The 21126-nt window shown below is 40.7% G+C and overlaps 2 protein-coding genes across 4 annotated transcripts; both read right to left on the minus strand.

Annotated features, from left to right (window-relative positions):
* LOC132987946 (transcription regulator protein BACH1-like) lies at nucleotides 1–4623 on the minus strand. Its single transcript, XM_061054954.1, has 5 exons — nucleotides 4406–4623; nucleotides 4042–4296; nucleotides 1835–3280; nucleotides 863–1069; nucleotides 1–765 (listed from the first exon to the last, which is right to left on the minus strand). Exons 2-5 carry the CDS (start codon nucleotides 4288–4290, stop codon nucleotides 430–432), a joined length of 2238 nt encoding a protein of 745 aa, XP_060910937.1. The 5' UTR covers nucleotides 4291–4296; nucleotides 4406–4623; the 3' UTR covers nucleotides 1–429.
* A 1078-nt stretch (nucleotides 4624–5701) lies between these two features.
* On the minus strand, nucleotides 5702–16455 carry map3k7cl (map3k7 C-terminal like). Of its 3 annotated transcripts, XR_009675763.1 has the most exons (6): nucleotides 15853–16455; nucleotides 14816–14922; nucleotides 12361–12419; nucleotides 10598–10713; nucleotides 6288–6614; nucleotides 5702–6082 (listed from the first exon to the last, which is right to left on the minus strand). XR_009675763.1 is itself a non-coding variant. In XM_061054956.1 (5 exons), the coding sequence occupies exons 2-5, from the start codon at nucleotides 14889–14891 to the stop codon at nucleotides 6434–6436; spliced, it is 432 nt and encodes a 143-aa protein (XP_060910939.1). In that variant the 5' UTR covers nucleotides 14892–14922; nucleotides 15853–16455; the 3' UTR covers nucleotides 5702–6433. The 3 variants fall into 3 exon arrangements, 2 of the variants coding, with proteins under 2 accessions (XP_060910939.1, XP_060910940.1); XM_061054956.1 differs by having other exon boundaries at nucleotides 5702–6614; XM_061054957.1 differs by having other exon boundaries at nucleotides 5702–6614; nucleotides 15901–16454.
* Nucleotides 16456–21126: the final 4671 nt, after the last annotated feature.

Raw genomic sequence — 21126 nt, forward strand, 5'->3', positions numbered from 1 at the left:
TTAAAATAAACTTTGTTTTTTTTTTAAACATTCAATATGGCAGCATTAATTTGACAGAAGGTATTTTTTTTTTTTTTACCACAAAACTAACAGTAAAAATCATTTTTGGCATACACTACAGAAAGGTCTGAAACACAATATAATGGTTGGAAAAGTCAAATAAAGGATTCTGGACACCTGGAATGCATCGCTGTCTCATTTTTGAATTGAAAAATGTTAAGTAAAAATTGTGCTTCTCATGACATTGTCATCAGAGGGGAGTTATCACACTAATGAGCTCACAAGTGTTCGTCTGCTTTATATTGCAGCCTGTACACAAGTCACCGTCCATGCTATGTCCTTACATACAAGGTGTTGTGAAATCTTTGGTTTCACAAGATTGCCACACGTTTTACCACCCCATGACTTTTGATTTGCTTTGATATGCAGCTAATGTGGACCGTCACCTGTGACTGCATCCTTGCTGGAGCTAGAGAAAACCTGCTCTGAAGCCCTGTACTGGTGCGGGCTCATAGAAGGGGCCGAGAGGGACGCCTGCAGCCGGTGTTGCAGCTCGGGCTGTGAAAGGAGCGTGTCTATGTGAGGAATGAGAGAGGACAGAGGGCAGTCTGGGGAGGTGTATTTGGCTAACACCTGTAGCTGGTCTGGCTGCAGGTCGGCTTCGTTGCAGACCTTCTGGCACAGAGCGGTGACATTGTGACACGTTTTCAACTTCAGCTGACTCAGCTGGCTCCTCTCTGTGATCAGTTTCTCCCTCTCCGTCTTCTGCAATACACGCACGCAGTACACAAATTCAGATGAACATATCTGTACACAAAAGCTGGCGTCAAGCGAAATGTGCTGATTGTAAATCACGTTTTACCAGCTTGTTGATTTCACACTGCAGGTTATAGATGCAGTCTAGTTTCCTCTTACGGCAACGCTGGGCTGCGAGGCGGTTCTTGCTGCGCCGTCTCATATCGTGCACAAACTCCAGCTGTTCACGTGTAAACACCTGCGTCTTCAGGAGTTGTTGGAATTCATTTCTGCTTCGATCCACAATCCAGTCTACAGAGAAGGGCAACTGCATCTGAAGACAGCAGGGGGAAAAAAGACTGATATAGAGCAGCAGGTTTGTAGTGTAAAAAATGATTGGATTTATGATAATCATAACAGATTGCAAACTGTATTTCTTGAGTAAGAAGAATATAAAACTGATAGTCAATAAAACATTAGATAAATACTATTGCAAAATGGAATTAAACAGTTGTTGATGTTACACAATCTGTTTGGAGAAATATATTCTTGCCAAGCTGTTAATAATTAAACCACAACTACGAGGAGTTAACGTTCAAAAGCAGGTCAGGTAATGGATAATTACTGATGCCAGTGTGTGACAGGACATGTACACACACCTGTTTACTGGAGCAAAAATAAATGCTGTAGTATTTTTGTCACCGTAAAACGAAAGCACTGTTTCTGCTCTGAAATGACCCGGACTTTGTAGGCACTCTTCCTAATTTCAGTTTAATGGAAATAGTTAAGACAGGATAGCAGCAGGGGAAGTTCCTCAAATGGGTTGTTTGTGTTGCCTGTAGTCATTGGTAACTCAATAAGCTGAGCTGTCACTTCAGCTGAACTGGACTCTGAACTAATTAACTAAACACACACACTAACACACACTGTCATCTCTTTTTTGTTCCTGTATCAAAGTGTCTTATCTGAGAGAAAACAACGTGAAGTAATCTCCAGGTAGGCTGAGCTTGCTGATGTTTATTCAAGCTGATTAATTTTAGTACAAGCTGAACTTGACACCTGTAGGAGGACAGTTGAAAGCGGGGGGGGCCTTGCTCACCTGTCTGGCCCTCTCTCTCGTGTAGGCCTCGCTGTCTCCCTCTGTTTCCGTCTCGGTGTCTCCGTCCTCCCCCGAGTTAAAGGACGACACTCCTGACTGAGAAGCCCCCTCGCACTCAGACAGATCCGCTCCCTTCCGCAAACATTTGCCCTGGTCCAGATCTTGGATGAAGGGGCAGCTTGTGGTGAAGCTGAGGTTGACGTGGGGCCACTCTGAAGGAGCGCCATGTCCACTCTGTCTGCTCCCTGTTTGGTAACAACTCCCAGCATGGCGGTCCTGGAAATTTGGTTGGGTTGAATGCCCGTCGGACCCCTGACACTTAACTAGGTGTTCAGCCACCTCTCTCTCCACGGTGCTCCTTTCTCTGGCATTATTCAGAGACATGGCTGCTCTCTCCATGCTAACTGTTTGCCTTCTTTCTATCTCATCATTGACCCTTCTCTGCTCTGCCTCTTTCTCTTCCTTTGCCTCATGATGAATGGATACTTGTAAACCAGAGTCCCTTGTTTTCCCGTCCTCTGTAATGTCCATGACGAACCTCTTGTGTCCTACTGACCCAGTGATGGCAGGGCAGTCACTGAGGGTTTTCAAGGGGCAATGGTGCATTATTAACCCTGATGGCCCCTCAAAAGGCGTTGCACTTGGCCCCAAGGCGACTGCGTTGGCTCTGGATAGGACCGAACAGCTGACGCCTTCCTCCATATGCATTTCTTCTTCATTTTCCCTCCTCTTCTCCTGCGTTTCATCTGTTTCTGCCTTAATAATATCAGCCTCCGTTGTCCTGTCGTGTATTTCAAATTTCCTTGAGTCATCAGCCTCGCCTCTGCTCTGTCGGACGAGAGTTGAGGATGAATTTCCAGGGATTTCGACCTCACTTTCATTCTTAATGTTCAAACTGCTGCAGCATGGGGAACAGGAGCGGTCACAGTCATTACTGATAACTGTGAGGGGATTGTTCACACTTTTCTCTGGGAAACAAGTTTCCTTCCCACAGGCTAGCTGGAACTTGCGATACTTTGGACCTTGTTGAAAGATGTAATTTGTCCCTTCAGTTACAGGTGTAAGAGTGCCTGAGCTGCTCTGGCTTCCCAATTGGCTGTTGACTGATTTGTTAAACAGAAAAGCCTCTTCCTGCTGAAATGGTGACTCAGCAACTGGTTTTACAGCTTTCTCATCCAACAAAACTTCGTCAGAGTATATGGCGCTGTCGTCTTCTGATAATTGCCTCTTGCAATTCTTTTTACAGCAGGTCTTTCTTGGAAAAAGAGCAGAGCCCTGGGTGCTAGAGGAGAACTTAGGGAGGAGGAACTCAAAGCAAGCCTCGTCCAGGTCCCTGAAACCAAGAATGGAGGCTGAGTTTCGTACTTCTAACACGTCATCTTTCCCGAAGAGGAGTTTGGATGTGTAGGCAAACTTCAGCAAGGGTTCAAAGCCAGCGACTGACACCTGCAAAAGCAGAAAAATCAGATATATTATCATTTTCTAGATTGTTGTCTGAGTGACAGGTTACTCTATCCTGGCAGATAATCAAACTTTAGGCTCAGAATATGTTCAGTGAAATAAAGCACAGGAAAGTAAAACTGTACTCGTGTAGAAACCACATGTGACAAGAAGAAAAAAAATCTAGTTTTCTATGAAGAAGAAGTGAAGAAGAAGAATGAAGAAGTTTAAAACAGGCATTTCCTGTAATTGAAACGTCTTTTGATGCTCATTACTTGGTGAATAAGTGAAAAGATTAAATAAAAAGTGGTACAAGGATCCGGTGATTAAGATCTATTAACAACATTTATTAACATACATCAGAAAAAAAAAAAAAGTTTGAACTCTGGATGTGTTTTATCTTGAAGGATAAAAATCTCAAATTTCTTGGCCTTGTTTACTTTTTATTTGTCTTTACTTTGAAACTTTTAGTAAAGCCAGTCTTCTTTATATACATTAATAATGTATAATGTAATAATACATTTTGTTCTGCTTGGCTTTGAAAACCTGAAATCATTATGAACATTAAGAAAAAAAACGCAGTCACAAATCAGGATAATATTCAAGATGAAAATAGCTTCATTCTGTTTTTCTTCTACACTAAATCTTTGTACCATGGAGACTGGTTGAGGAAATAAACCCTGCATTACTTTTCTCACATACAGATGTGTTGTGAGACGGTATGTTTTATTACTTTTTTTTATCTGTATGGCTTCACGACATCTCACCTCCTGTGGCAGACTGATGACCGCTCCTTGCTGTGTGAGCGGCGAGATCCTGTGTGTGAAGTACTCGCTACAGGAAGCGAGCACTGAGCGGTGCGCTCTGAAACTCTGACCTTCCACCACCACGGTAACATCACACAGCGTGTCCCGGCGACGCTGCTCGTCAAGGCGGCCCAGCACATGGGAGGAATGAACTGTAGACTCAAATGTAAACACAGACGAGCGCGGCGCAGACATGGCCTTCAGGGACATCTACAACTTAACACAAAGAACACGCTCGTGGTTAACTATTTTCTCTCATCAGGTAAATTAAAAAAGTAGGTCTGTAGATAAAAAAAAAAAAATAACAGCAAGAATCATTGCCTACCTTAGAAGGATGACTTTCTATATCCAAGTGTTTTAGAGCGTTTCAGAAAGTCCCAGCTGCTGAGCCGACATGGTTATTTCTAACTGGAATGCTGTTCAACAGGCTATGTTTCCCAGAAAGCCTTATCTCAACACGGCTACAAACTAAAAACTGAGCTTGACTCAGTCATATGGCCTGTGTGTGTGTGTGAGAGGGAGGGAGCGATAATAGAGGGAGAGAGAGACAGTGAGTGTGTGGGTGTTTGTGTGTGTGTGTGTGTGTGTGTGTGTGTGTGTGTGTGTGTGTGTGTGTGTGTGTGTGTGTCGCAACAACTCTGGGTGTAACAGAGTGAGTGCTGACTCATGCACTCCTGCTGATATAGGGTGAGCAAGCAGTTTTCCCGACCATACCAATCCCACCCTTGGAATCTGTCTGGTAAATTGACAGGCTTTTTCCCAGAAAAATACTTGCATAGATTTACCTTGAACACAATGCAGGGATTAAGGTGGAGTTTGGGAATATAAACCTCGTGTTTACTCAGGATAACATCTATTGTGTGTGTGTCTCTCTATCTGTGGAGTTACTGAAGATTAAGAGCTATTTGAGTTAAGTCAGTTTAAAAAAAATAAATAAAAAAAATAAGCAAAACTGACCTGTTTAAAGGAAAGTGAGGCTTCTATGAAGTTTTAAAAGTTAATATTTGTCAGGAGGTTGTTGTTTTGCTCACTTTGTGAGGCAGTGGCATATCTTTGTGTGAGCTCAGTCTTTGGTATGTGTTTCTGTCTGTGTCAGAGAAAGACATCTAGAGAGAGAGAGCGAGAGAGCGAGAGCGAGAGAGAGCATGTATTATTGGAAGAGTCACACAAAGTAAACAACTGTACCATTGCAACAAATGCAATTGAACTCTTGTCTTTATGTGAATATTTTTTTTTTTGTGGGGAAGCTTTGAGGTGTCCTCAACTGTAATCAGACAAAATCTACAACATGATTACTGTGTTGGCATAATCGTACTGCCAAATGTTTTCCAAGTTGACAACACTAGTGACAGCCTGCCTTCATAGCAGCGGGCAGAGAAGTATATAAGAGTGGAGTTGTCATCACAACAAAGCACTAATGCCACTCAGTCACATGATTTTGAGGAGGAAGGGGGAAGCCTCAGAGTCAAACTGGTCTCTGGTTGTCGTTTCATAATTCCAGGGTGAGCTAATCTCCTTTGGTAGAAAAAAAAAAAAAAAAAAACGAGTTCCTCTTTCCATGTAAGCTATGCATTGTTCAAACACCACTGTCATGGAGAAATGAAACAAAGGAACTGATGCGGATGTTAAAATAAAATGTGTTTATTAATAGACGAGGATGATAAGCAACAGTTTGTTTTGTCGTTTTTCTTCCTCTTCTGCAGGTGGATGAGACATCAAAAAAAATGTACAACTCCAACAGTGTTGTGTCGCAGCTGAAACTTATTGTGAAACAGACAATCAGCCTTCTTCTTTTAACTCTTCCTCAAAAAATGGCTTCAATTCCCTGATCCTCGATGCTGCCTGAAACAATCATTTCCCCTTTTATAATAACAGGAACTGCTAGGGCAAGAGGAGGGATACGTAGGGATGGCACTCCTCATAATACGACATTTGGACCACAACATACCACCTTTGGCTCCCTCAACAAACCTCAGGTAAAAGATCTGAGTCTCCACAGGACCTGAGAAAAATGTCAGAATATGTGGTCACATTCACAGCGGCTGACATTGAATACACTGAGGTATTAGAGCCTGAAAGGATCTGCAAGATCACATAACAGAAAACAACACCCAGAAAGGAGGCCTTGTGTCCTAGCTTGGTAGAATCACTCAAACAGCTTCACACTTATGATGACAGCAAGTCTGTGGTTAAAACAAATGACTCACACATGAATAAATACAGCGCCTTTCCGTGTATTTAGCTGATTCATTGACTGTTGTTTTGTAGAATGAGTCTTTATTTCTGGTTGGTTTCCTGGCCTGAATGTCCAGCTGGATGTTTTGTAGGTCTCAGGTTCCGTGGAGGTCGGTGGTCACGAGGAGTCCTGCGTCGTGCGACTGGTCAAGCAGAGCGTCTCCAGCTGCTGAGCGCGCTCGTTGTGGACAGTCACCAGGGTGCGGTTCTCCTCCATTAGACGCCGAAACTCCTCCTCCAGACGGGCGATTTCAACTGCAACTTTCTCATCCTCTACCAGCTCTGCCAGCAACTTTCGCCTAAATAAACAAATGAGAGAAATATTTGACCAACTGTAGTTCTTCTCTGCAGTCTGCAAACAATCCACTCTTGAACTGTTTGTTTTATTTCCATCTCTCCCTGTTTTTATTTTTCAGCTGTAGACTGCGTCAGTTTGTCTTTTGCCAGTGGCCAGAAACACCAAAAACAGATTTCTTGTTAAATAAACGATCATTCACATTCATACGTCTGAGCAATTAGGATTCTCCAGCTGTCCAAGAACTTGGGAGGAAATGAGGTAAACCCAAATAAATATTGAAACAAAGCAAACTTACAGGAAAGGGCTGAGCTGGCTTACAAAGTAAAACACAGATTGAAGAAATGTATAAGCTATTAGCAAGCACAGTCTATTGATTATGGTGCTCAGACAATACTGTTTCTTACATATAATTCAAGTCACACAACAGAAGTTGAACCAAATTGCTTTGAAGTGATTACAGTCGGTTTAAAATCTGCCTCAGTAAAAGTATAAATGATTAAAGGAGCAAGAGAAAAAAGGTGTCTTTAAATTTGATTTGTCAAATGGGAGACTGCAACTGAGAAAGCCGACTCACCTTTTGATTTGAGGTGTGAGTGAAGGAATGAGAGAAGTTAAAGTGAGACCTAAGAGGAGCCCTTTAGACCTAATGGTACAAGATTATTTTAAATGTGGTGATGGTGCAAGTGTGGCCAAAAAGTATCAACTTGTTAAAGCCGTATTATGGAGGAATTCAGGTCGGGAAACAAAGTGTATTGACATAGCCAGCTCAGCGTTGGACTTTTAGCCTACGGGACTGTTTTGCCAAGCTCTCGCCAACGTGTAAAAGCCTGTCCAATAATTACTCTAGTCCGGCTTCTTGATCGCTCACTTGCACTATTTTTCGGGCCTTTTGCCCTATATTGGAAAGGACAGCCAAAGAAAGACAGGAAATGTTGGGAGGAGAGAGTAGGGGATGACAAGGGTCAAAGTTGGATTCAAACCCAAACATGCTGGGACGAGGACTATAGATGACGACATAAAGGGCTATCGGCTCTCCCAAAGTCACTCTCTTTTCTGATCTTCCTACCTTCTTCCTCTTTATTCTCTAAGCCCAAGCCATTGTATCAAACAGTACCAAGAAGTCCTATCTGGCCTCCTGTTAGATAAAAGCAGATGTGTGTCTTCAAGCTGTATGCACCTCTCACAAGAAAACAACCCGCTGCCAAAATGACATATTACTGAGTGCAGACGACTAGGATGCTCTGTGGAAAAGGGATAGACACCATTCTCCCTGTTGAAAGTGATTGTCCTATTAGATCAGCGTTGAATCTACTATTTTAAGGTGGAAATGTTACACATTGTTCCTTTATCAAGTTGTAGGAAAATCCTCTTCATTCAAAATGAAATATCTTAACAGTTAAAAGGTTGTCCAGTGGGCAGGCACTGCCACGTAAAACTAGTCAGTAAAATAGTGCATCATCAGCATAGCAGTGGAACAAAATGTTATAGTTTCTAAAATAGAGAAAAGGTGTGGATGTATTCTCAACTAGAATAAACAATAGGGGCCTTAAGAAATCGAGTACTTCTTCAGAGTTTTCTTTTAGAGACTATCATGGTGGATTGTGAGAGCGCAGAAAGCAGAATACCACGAAAGTTTGAAAGTGAGTGTGAGCTTAGGCACACATACACTTATGTGTACAATGTGTGTGTCATGGCCTCACACTGTGATTGTCAATGTTTTGTTACGGGAGGAGATCCCAAACTACACAACAGCAGCAGCAACACAGAAAGAGAAGAAACAAAAGTCTTAAGGCTACAATGCAGGACGTCCATGGAGCTACAGAGAGCTAACTGTGAAAGTAGATAACTGCTGTGCTTTTGTACACACAAGGTTATCCTCTTTTCAGGTATCAATACATGTAATACAAAACTCCTGAGGGGAAAATGTGTGTATTATGTTTTAAACATTGCTTGTAATTTAATCCTTAGTATGCCGGCAGTTCTGTATTTAACTTTTCTTAAACATTCTGACACACAAAATTATAATACAATTGCCAATGTGTAGATGCATGCTTGTGTGTGTGTGTGTGTCTGTGTGTGTGTGTGTGTGTGCGTGCGCGTGTATTCAACAGAAGCCTAAAAAAAGGGAAGAGGTCTTTTTAAGCCTGAAAGCATTCATTCAGAAACTGGACGTCTCATGAATAAATCTGACCTCAATGGTACTGACCTTTTTGACATTATTCAGCAGAAGAGTCTTTTCTGTGTAATTTGTGAAGATTTACAATTTGCCCCAAACATCTCATACACTGCCCACTTGAAGGACACCAAAAGATATTAAACTATCTCAAATGCCTCATTCATGATACAATTAGCACTTAGATTGTAACTGACCAAAAGCAGAGTGAGTAAATGTTGGAATTCCCCTCTCAGTGTGTTAAAGTATTGTTCCTGTTGTCATCATTGCAACACTACACTGCATGTCTGACGCTCTGCTGTCACTCTTTAACTTCCCCCATATTTAAAGTAATAAAATATTCTTCAAAGTGTGCAGCTCTGGCTCCACATATTTCTCTTCCTTATTTCTCTGAATTAATTGTTCTAATCAATAAACAATGTCAGTATCAGTGATACCTGTATTGAGTATCGCTGTAAAAGCACCATTTCGTCATGTTGTGTTTCCATTTACTTTAATTCTGACTTTGTGTGTTCATGAGAATGTAGATGTTGGCACAAGTGACACCTGAAAGAGAGAACCAAGAGTTTCTACTGACCTGAACCATCATGCTCTTATCTAAACTCAAGGCTACACACATCCCAGCAGTCTGTCTGCTGCTCTCTATTTAGGAACTGCCAATTGGTGTAAGTTGTGTGTGTGTGTGTGTGTGTGTGTGTGTGTGTGTGTGTGTGTGTGTGTGTGTGTGTGTGTGTGTGTATGTGTATGTGTGTGTGTGTTTTTTTTTTATCTGTGAGAGCATACCTATGTGTGTGTGAGTTTGTGAATGTGTGGGTGGTGGTGGTGGGGGTAACAGCCAGGGCCTTGAAAATCCTTTCGCTAATACTACCCACAGCTGCTGAGGGCACAGGGGACAGTGGGCACTGTGTGTGTGTCTGTGTGTGTGGTTTACACTCATGCTTAAATGCAGTACATTTATGTGTGCATTTAAGTATCCAGCAGGTAATTCAAAGAACTCCTTTTCAAAGTCTGATGTGAGAGAAATTCCCCCCTTCCTAAACAAGGTGCTATGTTGTTCAAATATGAGCCAGACATTGGAAACTCGTTACACTTTCTTGAGCTTGTTTCTATTTTAAATTCATCTAATTTTAAAGTCATGAATCATCAGGAGTGTAAATATCATTTAAAAAACTGCTCTCAGTAGATCATGTGTTCAATACTGTATGTTAGCAATAAACATGTGCCACCTGGTGGACGTGTTGATCAAAAATCCTTTGCAGCCTTACAACGCAGACACTGCACACATCCAAGACGTGTAGAGACTAAGGGCCCAGCTTTGCTGCTCAGTCGTTGTTTAAATCCCTCATCATATCAAAATCATGCATCTAAAGAAAAAAGTGTTAAACTGTTTAGTATATAAATCGTATGGAGTGCAGTTTGCATTAAAGAGACTCCTCAATTTAAGACAACTAGTGAGCAGTGGAGCTGGGTGCTGCATCTCTATGCATCTTGGCTTTGAAATGTATAGTCAGGCCGCACTGTTACAAAGTGTATGCTTGTTTAGCAAAGGTAGTTCGAGTGGGATTTTTAAATATGAGTATTTATCAAATACCAAATTTACCAAACATAGAGAAATATCACAATATATTGTGCACGCTGGGAGTAAAAAAAAACAACCTGCACAAACACTAAGACTGGGATTGTTTTTCTGCTGTCGTTACACTTGGAGGAAAATTAGCACAAATGTCTGCTCTGGAGTCAGATGTTGCATCACTAGGACTCCCCATTTGGTTTTTTGTTTGTGAAAATCATTCAAAGAGAGAGAGACTCACTTGCGGTCCTCAAGCACAGCAATGTCATGTTTGACCTGGTGGAACTCTCTTGCCATCCTGCAGTGCTCCTTGTACACCTGAACGCTCTCTCTCAGTGCAACACAGGGGGGCACGGGCTGCAAGAGGTCACAGAGAAACATGTGACATCACAAAGATGCAGTATTAGTTCAAGATGACATTGAACAAGCAGCTCTATGCACAAAGCTAAAGCTGATATATGGAGCAACATTTTTCTTTCCACGGGGAAGTTTTAAGATGCTCCGATGTGTATTCCCTTTCCTTTGACACGTCTATTGCTAAGCTGCAAAGGAGATGATTCCTAATGCCTTAAGTCTGTGGTTCACTACTGAGGCCCACCAACATCTCCTTCAGGAAAAGTCACAACCCAAGTTTCTGATTTTTTGTGACAAAGAAACCAAACAAACAAACGCAAAGGTTTTCATAGACTTTTGAGCTACATTTTTTATTTCGGGTACACATTTGCAATCCACTGAAGAGCCACCAGTTGAGAACCACTGCCTTAAGTGACTCTCTGACTTTTCTCATAGTGCCCCAGTCGTAACACTATCATCTATTTTAATGATATGTTTATTATGCCTTGTTTATTATGAGAAGGCAGACTCAGAGGACAGTACAAACAGCTAGCTGTGGGTGTGACAGCCACCTGGGGGAGGGGTTACTGTCCTTTGTGATGTCATGAAGGGAAAATCTCCAAACAGCCTGTTTGATGTTATAAAAAGTGAAACAGGCAAAATATGGAGAGGATGGACTTTTCTTATAATTGGGTTTTTTTTTAGACAGACTAGGGACACGTATTAGTGTTAGAAAAACATGGTGAAGTGTATTTTGCAAAATATGTGACCTCTAAACAACTTTGCTTTTACCCATGTAAATAAACACATTAACTTCAATGTTGTATTGAACTGAATTTTAAACAGGGCACTTTTTTCCCATTAGTACAGGCTTAAATGTGAGAAATGTCCTGTATTCAATCATACAATTATTAAAATAGTTTCATTTTTTATTGAGGACCCATTCAATTCCCCAGGGACCAACGTAAATCACCACCTGTATGTCAATATACGACATTGAAAATAAACATAAAAAGTAAAAATCAGTGCAAAACCTAAACCTTTTCACCTCTAGTACAGCATATATATGTTATCATTCGATGGCATGCTACTACTGTTCTCATTTGACACTCTAAACCAACATGCACTTTATGTGACCCTGCCTTTGGCACTCAATGAAGGATAATTCAATGACAACTGTAATAGCAGGGTGAGCTCACACAGTGAAAACATTGATTTACAGGGCTGATAAACTAAAGCACAAGTTTCCCTTATGCTTCAGCTTTGGCCTAAAAAAACAACAAAACAAACAAAATACAGAGCCTGAGAAAAGTTCATCCCTAACACTCAACTGCTTATATCAGCCTGTAATGTCCAATCTATTTCAGGGTATATTTAGTATTGTTTTGATCCACTTATTCTCTTCACCAGGCCAGCTTTCTTCCAGGTTGATGAATCTAGAATTAACATTTGAAAGTGCTTTTTGTTTGAAATGATTTGGCTTCTCATCATTCGACTGATCCACTGGCATATGACAAATACAGTATTACACAGAATCGGACATGAACTTTCAAAAGGGTAGGTCATTGCCTTGTTTTTTTTTATATTCTGCCTGTCCTCACTTGTGCTGCTCTGACGACAACACAACGTGTGTGTCCAATGTAATGTGACACTGCTGCATGTACCGCATACCTGTAATCGCTGCTCAAGATCGGGGAAAGTTTGATTGACATCCTCCACATCTTTTACTTCTGTGAAAACAGAAAATATCTTTCAGTAAAGAAAAATGTAAAATGTGTTATGCTTGAAGACAAACATCAGTAAAACAAACAATACAACAGTACAATAATGTAATCAGCAAAACTTCACCTGTAAGTGTCAAATGTTAAATATTTAGTAATCAGTGGGAAAAAAACCCATAGCTGTATCATAAGCTAATCATTGTTAAAACATGTAAGTGACACATGTTGGGGATATTATTTTCACATACTGTGGATTATTTTATTCTTTATAAATGTTTCTTTTGATAAGATGAACATCATTTTGTATCAAATCGTTGTGTGTAAAGTAAGAATCAACTTCGGCTGTTAGATAAATGCAGATCAATCTAATGTTACCCCTGATGAAAAGTGGTCAAATGTTGAACAGTTTTCGATGGCAGAAGTACTTGTTTACTTTACTTTCACTTTATTCAAGGAGTGAAAGTAGGATAAAGTGACATCTGATGGTCATTTTGCAGAATGCAGCCATCTCATAAACCTCCACATCCACCTCTCTTCTGAAGGGACGAGTGGAACTTAAGGAAAATGCAAAACTCTCCAAAAGACAAAAGCTCTTTGAAGAGCCTGTGATTGGTTTGTCACATGGTTTAATCTATAATAGTGATCCTTTAAGTATTAGTATTATGATTCTCCTTCAGACACTTGAAACTTGTGGGTTTACTTTTTTTCCATAAATATTGCTTGCTGTATGTCCTTGACGTACAGCCAAGTGACTTGTCCTACAGGCAGTTGCTTTAATACCTTTCTTCACCTCATAAAAAGGCTCAAAATGAAACACTATAGAGGCCTCTAATATGACACCACAACATGGCAACACAGTGCTAAACTTATGAATGAGCCATGTCCTCTTACTGTCCAGAAGTAATGAGCTGTCAGGCTGGGGGACACGCAGAATACAGAGACAGGACTATGTGAACAGACAGACAGACAAACACAGACAGAGCCAGATGTATGGACAGAGAGGGATTCAGACAGACAAATACAGACAGGTTGTCTGCACCAGCCTCTGCCTCGCCAGTAATGTCCCCCTGGAGTTGTGGAACACATGTGGAGAATCCTGGGATGATGCAACCGTCTAAAAGCAGAAGTATTAGCCTGCAGCCATGGGGGCAATTATGATGTGGAATAAATACAGTTCTCATGCTCAGGATCCACACAGCATGGGGTTATAAGTATGCCTGGCATGAAGTCATGAAGGGCCTAGAGGATGATCCCCGGACAGAGCGCGGGTCTCAGTCCCCATGCTGAGAAACACGAGTTCAAAGAGACGACAACATGGTCGTGGGGGGCGGGGGGGGACATCTGATTCTGGAGGTGAGGGATAGAGTTACCATTAGCAACTCTGAAGCTTCAAGTACACTCAAAGTAAGTCATGTTATCATGCTGCCAACTAAATCAGACATGATGCAGTCACTGTGACCCTTAAGAATCACACAAAAAAAAAAAAAAGATCTACGGTGCTTTCTGGTTTTATCTTGGATTATTGATGGAAGACAGATAATCTAGCTAGAAAAAAAAACCAAACACTATGTTGATTATTTAGATGTGAAAATGAATTCAGGGAAAGTGTCTTTGTGAAGATGATAAGCAGAATGTCATCTCTTGAATCTGTGTGGGATTTGAGTGTGTCCCTCCAACTGCAGCCCTTCACCTCACCTCCTAAGAGAAAGACAAGGGGGATCAGAGATGGGTGGAGCAGGACTGGAAGTGTTAACTGCTTATAAATATAGGCCAGAGTTCTAAAAGCTGAACAGTGAATCAGGCAGTGGGACAGACTGTTAGTATTAGAGGGGGAAACTTGACTCTGCCATTGCATAGCTGCAGCTGCTGTCCCAGTGCCGGGCCCCACTGCAGTAAAACATCCTGACTGACAGTCCTCAGATCATAGGTAGACCTTTGAGATTGGTGCGAAAGGGAGTGACAATGAAAGATGTGCACGTTTCGATTGAATATTAAAGAATGAAACATTATAGTCGTATAAAAGCTGCAAAACTGTACTTTTAACAAGACATGCACAATCACATGCATATGAAGTTGTATTTGAACAGAAATAGAGGGAGCACCTGTCTCAGCTACAGCCTAGAAGAATGAACACAGTTAAAGTGATATGGTGTGTGTGTGTGTGTGTGAGGGGGGGGGCAGATTGTGCCTGGTCTGTTTTGGTGGGAAGAATGTTGTGCATGTGTTCCACACATACTGGAAATACAGCGAGAGTAGAGCCCCAAGCTTACGCACTAAATGATCAGCTGAGTAATGCGTGTAATTAAACTCCAAGTAAGTTTTAAGATCAGTGTGCGATGGTAGAGGAGCGCAGGTGTATGTAGGGCATTCGTGTGTGGATGGCTACCGTATGCGTGTGTGTATACCTGATGTGTCGTCGAGGCTGAAGGCGATTCTTACTTCAGATTTATCGGGAGACACTCTTCTGGTTGAGGTGATCATTTATCCCTTGAGCCACAGGCACAAAACAGAGCTGTTAACACAATCAACAGGGTCTCATTAAAGATGAGGGATGGTGAAATATGTTGAGTAACTTCAAAAATAACCAACAGCTTTTGACAGACACCTTCTCTTTGGGTTGTTTAGTGTAGTTTACGTTTATTGTTCTTAATTGTTACTTGAACATTTAAAGATTCCACCGAGGTCTCTGTGAATTTTTTTTCTCACAATTTCAGCACAAATAACCGATTGTTAGATGCATTATTTGCATATACATTAGGTTTAGTTAAACCGACTATATTGTATGTAGAATGTGTCCAATCTGCCGTAGAAGAAGGGAAAAAAGTTTTTTCCCATCCAAACAAGTAGGCTAATTTATGACTTTTACCAAGAAAAATAAACTTGCCAAGTGCAAAGTTCTGTTGAAATTAGCCTAAAAAAAAAAAACAGCCTATCAAACCCCACCTATTAAAGTATGTTGCCTTAATAAAACACACAGCAGCCAGTTTCATCATGCATTTAAAGTGGTGTTGGGATTAAATAATTAGGGAGCTCTGACAGACTGACTCTGAGGTCTGGATTTTGCATGCCCCCCCTCCAGTGAATGTACCGGCTTTTTATAACAGGACATTTGCCTGCTTTAACCCCGCTAAACCCCCTGCCCCACACAACATGTCTAAATGACCTTCTGCATCAGCAAATAAGCACTTTTTTTTAAATGTGCGTCTCTCTGCGCTGCTAGACAGAGTTGGAAGGTCAAATTTTGTGGACAATGACTGAAGAATGTTTTTTTTTTTTTTTTTTTACATCACTGTGAGTTGAGGAGTCTAAAAGTGCACGTTGAAGGTATACAATCCACAATTATTATGGAGACTAAAACATGTATATATCCTACATGATAGGCCTTTATACATGTACTGCATGACAACGATAGTGTGGTGATGTGTACATGGACTGTCCTCACCATGCAGCGAATAGCTGAAACGGACTCAGGGCCAACAGGTTAGTTTACCTGAAGCACACGAACCCGACCCAAGAAATCCGAAGAAATGGTTAAAAAATCAGGTAACAGTTAAAGTCCTTAAGGTAGATAGTTGTTGTTTTCCGTCAGTCCACTTTCGATGTCTCAGAAGTTACTCAGCCGAAGTTCCTCTGCGCAAATTCAGAAGATATGACGAAACTTTCTCTCCAAAAGCGGACTTCCACTTTCTCTCGAGTCTCCAGCTGTTTTATTTAGAAGTTTTCAATCAAAAGTCAAAACGACCACTCCAGTCGCGCGTTCTCCTTCAGTTCAGCTCTGCGTGGGTTTGGACATGTTATCCACGGACAGCAGACACGCGGCAGATAGCAACACAACAGGACTCGGGCTGAGAAGGAATGCCGCCCGCTGTCTCCCCGTGGCGGCCCGGCTCCAATTAAATGTCTCAGATGACATGACAGTAGCCCGCAAAAATGCTCATAGCGCCGGCTCCGCTTTGAGTGACACGGTCATACCGCTGGGACGGTGTTTGGCTGTGCAATAGCTGTGCAATGAGGCAGTTGCTCAGAATGAAGTTCTCGTGTTATAAAAGCTGCTGCGGAGGAATAAATAGAGCATCTGTTTGTTTATATTGCGTGCTTGTGTATGTATGCCTATGTGTGTGTGTGTGTGTGTGTGTGTGTGTGTGTGTGTGTGTGTGTGTCTGTCTGTGGTAATCGCAAAGTTTTTCAGCGCTAAGCAAGTCTTCAGAGAAGTCCATAGACTGTAAATATTAAGCCACCATCGTCCGTCGATTTTTTTTTTTTTTTATCTCTAACTTTATCTTAATCTCGAGGATTTACTGAGGGCATGCCATAATTTTCAATGTTAAAAACAAATAGGAAAATGAATAAGGGCTGTCTTCAAGTTGTGTTAAATTGTGCCTTCACCTTAACACAACTTGAAGGCACACTGATAAAAGGCATTACATTTGCTGCATCCTAAGAAGAACTATGGTATTACAATGAAAAATAAACAAAAGAAAAAGGTTAAATTAAAAAGAAAATGAAACAATTACTGCGTTTGAATTAAAGACAGTGAATATTAACGTCAAAAAACATAAAATGACGTCATGTTTGCTATTTGCTACTTACCCTAAGTGCTGCTTAATGGATTTTTCAAACATTCAGGTTGGACTGCATAATTAAATAATCTCATATAATCACATACATCTTTTTGCAACAAAATACTGCAATTCCAATTATTTGCTATTAACAAAACGATAAAAAAAAAAAAAAAGGTTTCCTCCTAAATTAACATACAACAGACAATAAACAAATTAAATTCCCATTAAATGCATCATCATAATGCTGAAAACAGGGCTGTTTTACTCTGCTCATAAAAAAGAACTGACAGTTTGGAGGTTCATGATTTCAAGTAGCAAAAATTGTCCTTTTTTAAATGTTTTCATGTATCCACAATGTCTATCACTTAATCTCAACTGTCCAGTTGTTTTTAACTGGGGTGGCCCAACTGGGGCACTGACTTCTGCACAGGTGGCCTGAAGTGTGATGTGTGCACAAACACACGTCCTTTCTTAACTTCTATCATATCTACCTTATAGCACAAGTTAATGGAAACTTTAGCTTCATTTTTAATTACACAGATTTATGTTCAAAGTCACAATTTTAAGTACTTGTAAATTCCTGCACAGTCTATCTTGCAAGAGTACATTAATTGACAACATTTTGGTACGGATACATTGCCAGTTAGTTCATTGCAAGTAAGAGAGAGTGCATTTCTTTCCTATGAACCTGCCTTATGAAATAGGTACAACATTTTTATTTACAATTTAAAGTATAAACAAACGAAGATAGACTACATTGATATGTAAAGGCAAATACTAGCAGCCGTTGCATAAAATGACCTAACAGTCAGTTTTAACACAAGTCCCGCCTTTGACAGGGCATATAGCTAATCACAGTTAAGGAGTTTTGGGGTGGCACCTGGAATGGCCAATCAGGTGCCAATCAGGTGGCCAATGCCACCCCTGACCACCCCTTTCAACACTCCCCTGCGTATGTGCATCATAGTCCACATAACGAGTCTAAAGGTAGTTATGCCTTACAGGAGGGGTCTGAAAGTATACAATAAAAGCCATAAGTTACAACCTGTGATTCTTTCAGGGAAAGAATTAAGTGCTCAAGTCCTCAAGTTCTGATTTATTCAGTGTCTTTTCTGTCTGTAAGGCCACTTCACCTGCACACCAGCAGATGAGAGCATTGCCCCTGAAATTTTTACTGCCAGGCTTTCAGACGCTAGTAGAGAGAGACAGAGACTCAGGGAGACAAACAGAGAGAGATAAATGATGCTCTGTACCTCCAGGAGTCGTCCTCCTCCTCGTTTGTCTTCATTGACAGGCTGTTGACACAGACCTGCCTTATCAGCCCTGGAGACTGCTCGTCTCATTGTGATGGATGGGACGCACTCAAACGTCTGCCACTCTTTTCTGTTGGAATCAGAGTGCAGATTTGATTCCTCTGTACTCGTATGTACAGCTGAGAGCCCTGTGCAGTGATCGGGAGGCAGATTTGACAGGTTTGAAAGATTTAAATGTGAGATTTGAGATATGCTGAGAGGTAGAAAATCTGCAAGAAGAGCTTTGTGATGAAGCAGTTTGTTTTATGCAAAAAGTGCCAAAAAAGAAGTATCACGTCAAGATTTATATTTGGCCATCCCTCAATCTCCCATTCTCTCCTTTCTCTCAATCTTTTTCTCCTTGTCTGTGCAAGAGGTCTAGCAGAATGGAGTATAATCTCTACCCTTCTTACCAAAGGCACAAACAGACAGCTGCCTTATCCCTTTATCTCTCCACATTCTGCTCACCTCTCCAACACTAAGGTTGTTGTCTCTGCTTTTTAGAATCACTCAGACAGATAGTTTCTGTGGCTGAAAACAAAAACAAGGACATGCAGGTGAAGAAAGACACATCCAACATGAGGAAGGACATAGTTCAGGTGAGGTCATTTTAGGTTACTAGAGAGGGAGGGAGGAGGTCCTGCTCAGCTGTACAGGATGCCAAGGTCAGAATTGTAATCCATGACGGATTAGATGATGACAAAAAAAAAACTGACTTTGGTTTTGATTAAGAATTATGGGGTTAGGAGATTAGAGACAAGCAAGCACTACGGCATTGGATTGGAGCCCAATCCCAGAATTAATCTGAATACCAAAAAAAGAGAAAACTCATTACATGAAGAGATTAAGAAAAGCTTGGTCCAATTCTCTCAGGATGCACACCATCCACTATGGAGAGAAATGTCACAACAAAACCTCTGACACACGTATTTTATTAAGTGTTAATATCAATTTATCGCTCTTTCCTCTTTGAAATGTCAAAGCATTAGCTGGTAAAAGCTGAGATCCAGAGGTTTGCTCTGTAATGCTCTGTGATGAATTGTACTCAGATCTCCTCCTTGTTTACCCCTCTATTATTATTGGGGGGGGGGGGGTTTCACCATCATTTGGTCATGTTTACACTTGCAGAACCATTTCCTGTGTGGACAGATTTGCACCCATACTTGATTATAATTTTACTGATGGCAGGATATCTAAAATGTGGGGAATACAATTGTGTAGTATGTCCAAATATGACAGCTGTATGTTTAGACTAAAGAGATGAAAGAAGGACTTCTGGGATGATAAAGAGACGAGGGTAAAAGGTTAGGGCTAAAGGTGAAGCGCATTAGTGAACTGTGATTTTTCAATACCTTCTCCGTGATTAGATGAAAGCCAACCTCAGGATATAAGAACTCCAATTGCAACATGAAGCTTTGAAGGATTTGTTAATGCAAATATGAATCAATGCTCTCTGTGTTCATGCTGCAGAGAGGTGATTGTGCCACAGCTGCTGAGAACACATTCTGCACACACTGCTGTCAGCCAGCAGACCTTCCTGCATTCATTAAATGTTGAGCGTGGTAATCAAAGGAAAATCAGATTTTCAAACCAGAAAAATAACATATACATTTTACTTATAGTGATTGTGTGCAGATTTTTTACTCTTGTCTGAATCTTTTCCAGCAATGTAAATAGTGCGAGAAAATCTACAAGTCATTGCAGGTGGTCTGTGTCTGTAGTATTTTTTTTCTGGCATCGGTGCGTTCGTCATTTGAAATTTAAAATAAAGAACAAACTATCTCAACTTGGATTTGTTGTATCGGTCTTTGTTTGAAATATCAACTAGCTTCAAAAGTGAGATACAAACAAATACAAAAGGAATTAAAAACATGAGTACACAGTAGACCTGCATGAAAAAAGAAACCTAGGCCATGTCTAATACCATCATTTGATGTTGTGCTCAGGATACGAAATGTGATGAACAAAAATGAAAACTTTAATTAGCAATTACTCAGTTTCTATGTCTATCTGCTGTTCTTCCTGTTTCTTCCTGTTTACAACATGTCTCTCCTGACTCCAAAATAAATCGGAAAAGCTTTTTTCCCCCCCACCACTAAATTGGCTCCAATTATTCTGAGGGTAGCAGAAAGCTAGCTTGAGCATTACCTGACTGCATGAAAATGTTGTGAAAGCATGTCCATTATACAAAGGGCTCTGTCCGACAGGTTCAATTGTATGCATGCTGAGTCAGAAAACATGGCTTTTTTTTTTTTTTTTTTTTTTTTTAGTAAAAACTCCTAAAATCTTCATATCAGGGGTATGTTAAGTGCTTAACGCAAACGCTCCTTTTTTAGATACAGATAATGTTATGATGAAGAAACATTTGGCTGACTTAGATATTTAGTGTTGTTTTTTTTAAAGAAAGGCCAACGCTACAGCTGAAAGTGTGCTATGCATCCTGGTACTTGAAGGCACTGCTGGAAGAGTTCAAGAGTAGAAACTCAGTTTCCTGTCATAACAAAAGTAAACACAGAGTGTTTAATGCTTCATTGTAATTAATTAACCATTAACAGTGATTTGACATCCATAAATAATGTACTCAAATGTCCCTTTGATGAAAGATCTTTAAGCCTGTATGTTTCTATTTTGTTTTAACAAGGAACATTTGAGGAGGAACACTTTTGTGTAAGTGATTTCTGACACAGAGATTTATGATCTATGATATAGTGGTTCTATCTATGGATCATAATCTCTCTCACCATAACTTATAATGTTCCTCATATCTGCAGGTGGGTAAGGTTTCTAAAATGTACGCCCAACCTTGTAAAGTACGTTAAGAGAATCTTTACGCTTTCATAAATGCACACAGCCACTGAGAAC

Source organism: Labrus mixtus, chromosome 14 (genome assembly GCF_963584025.1).
Source record: "Labrus mixtus chromosome 14, fLabMix1.1, whole genome shotgun sequence".
Lineage (NCBI taxonomy): Eukaryota > Metazoa > Chordata > Actinopteri > Labriformes > Labridae > Labrus > Labrus mixtus.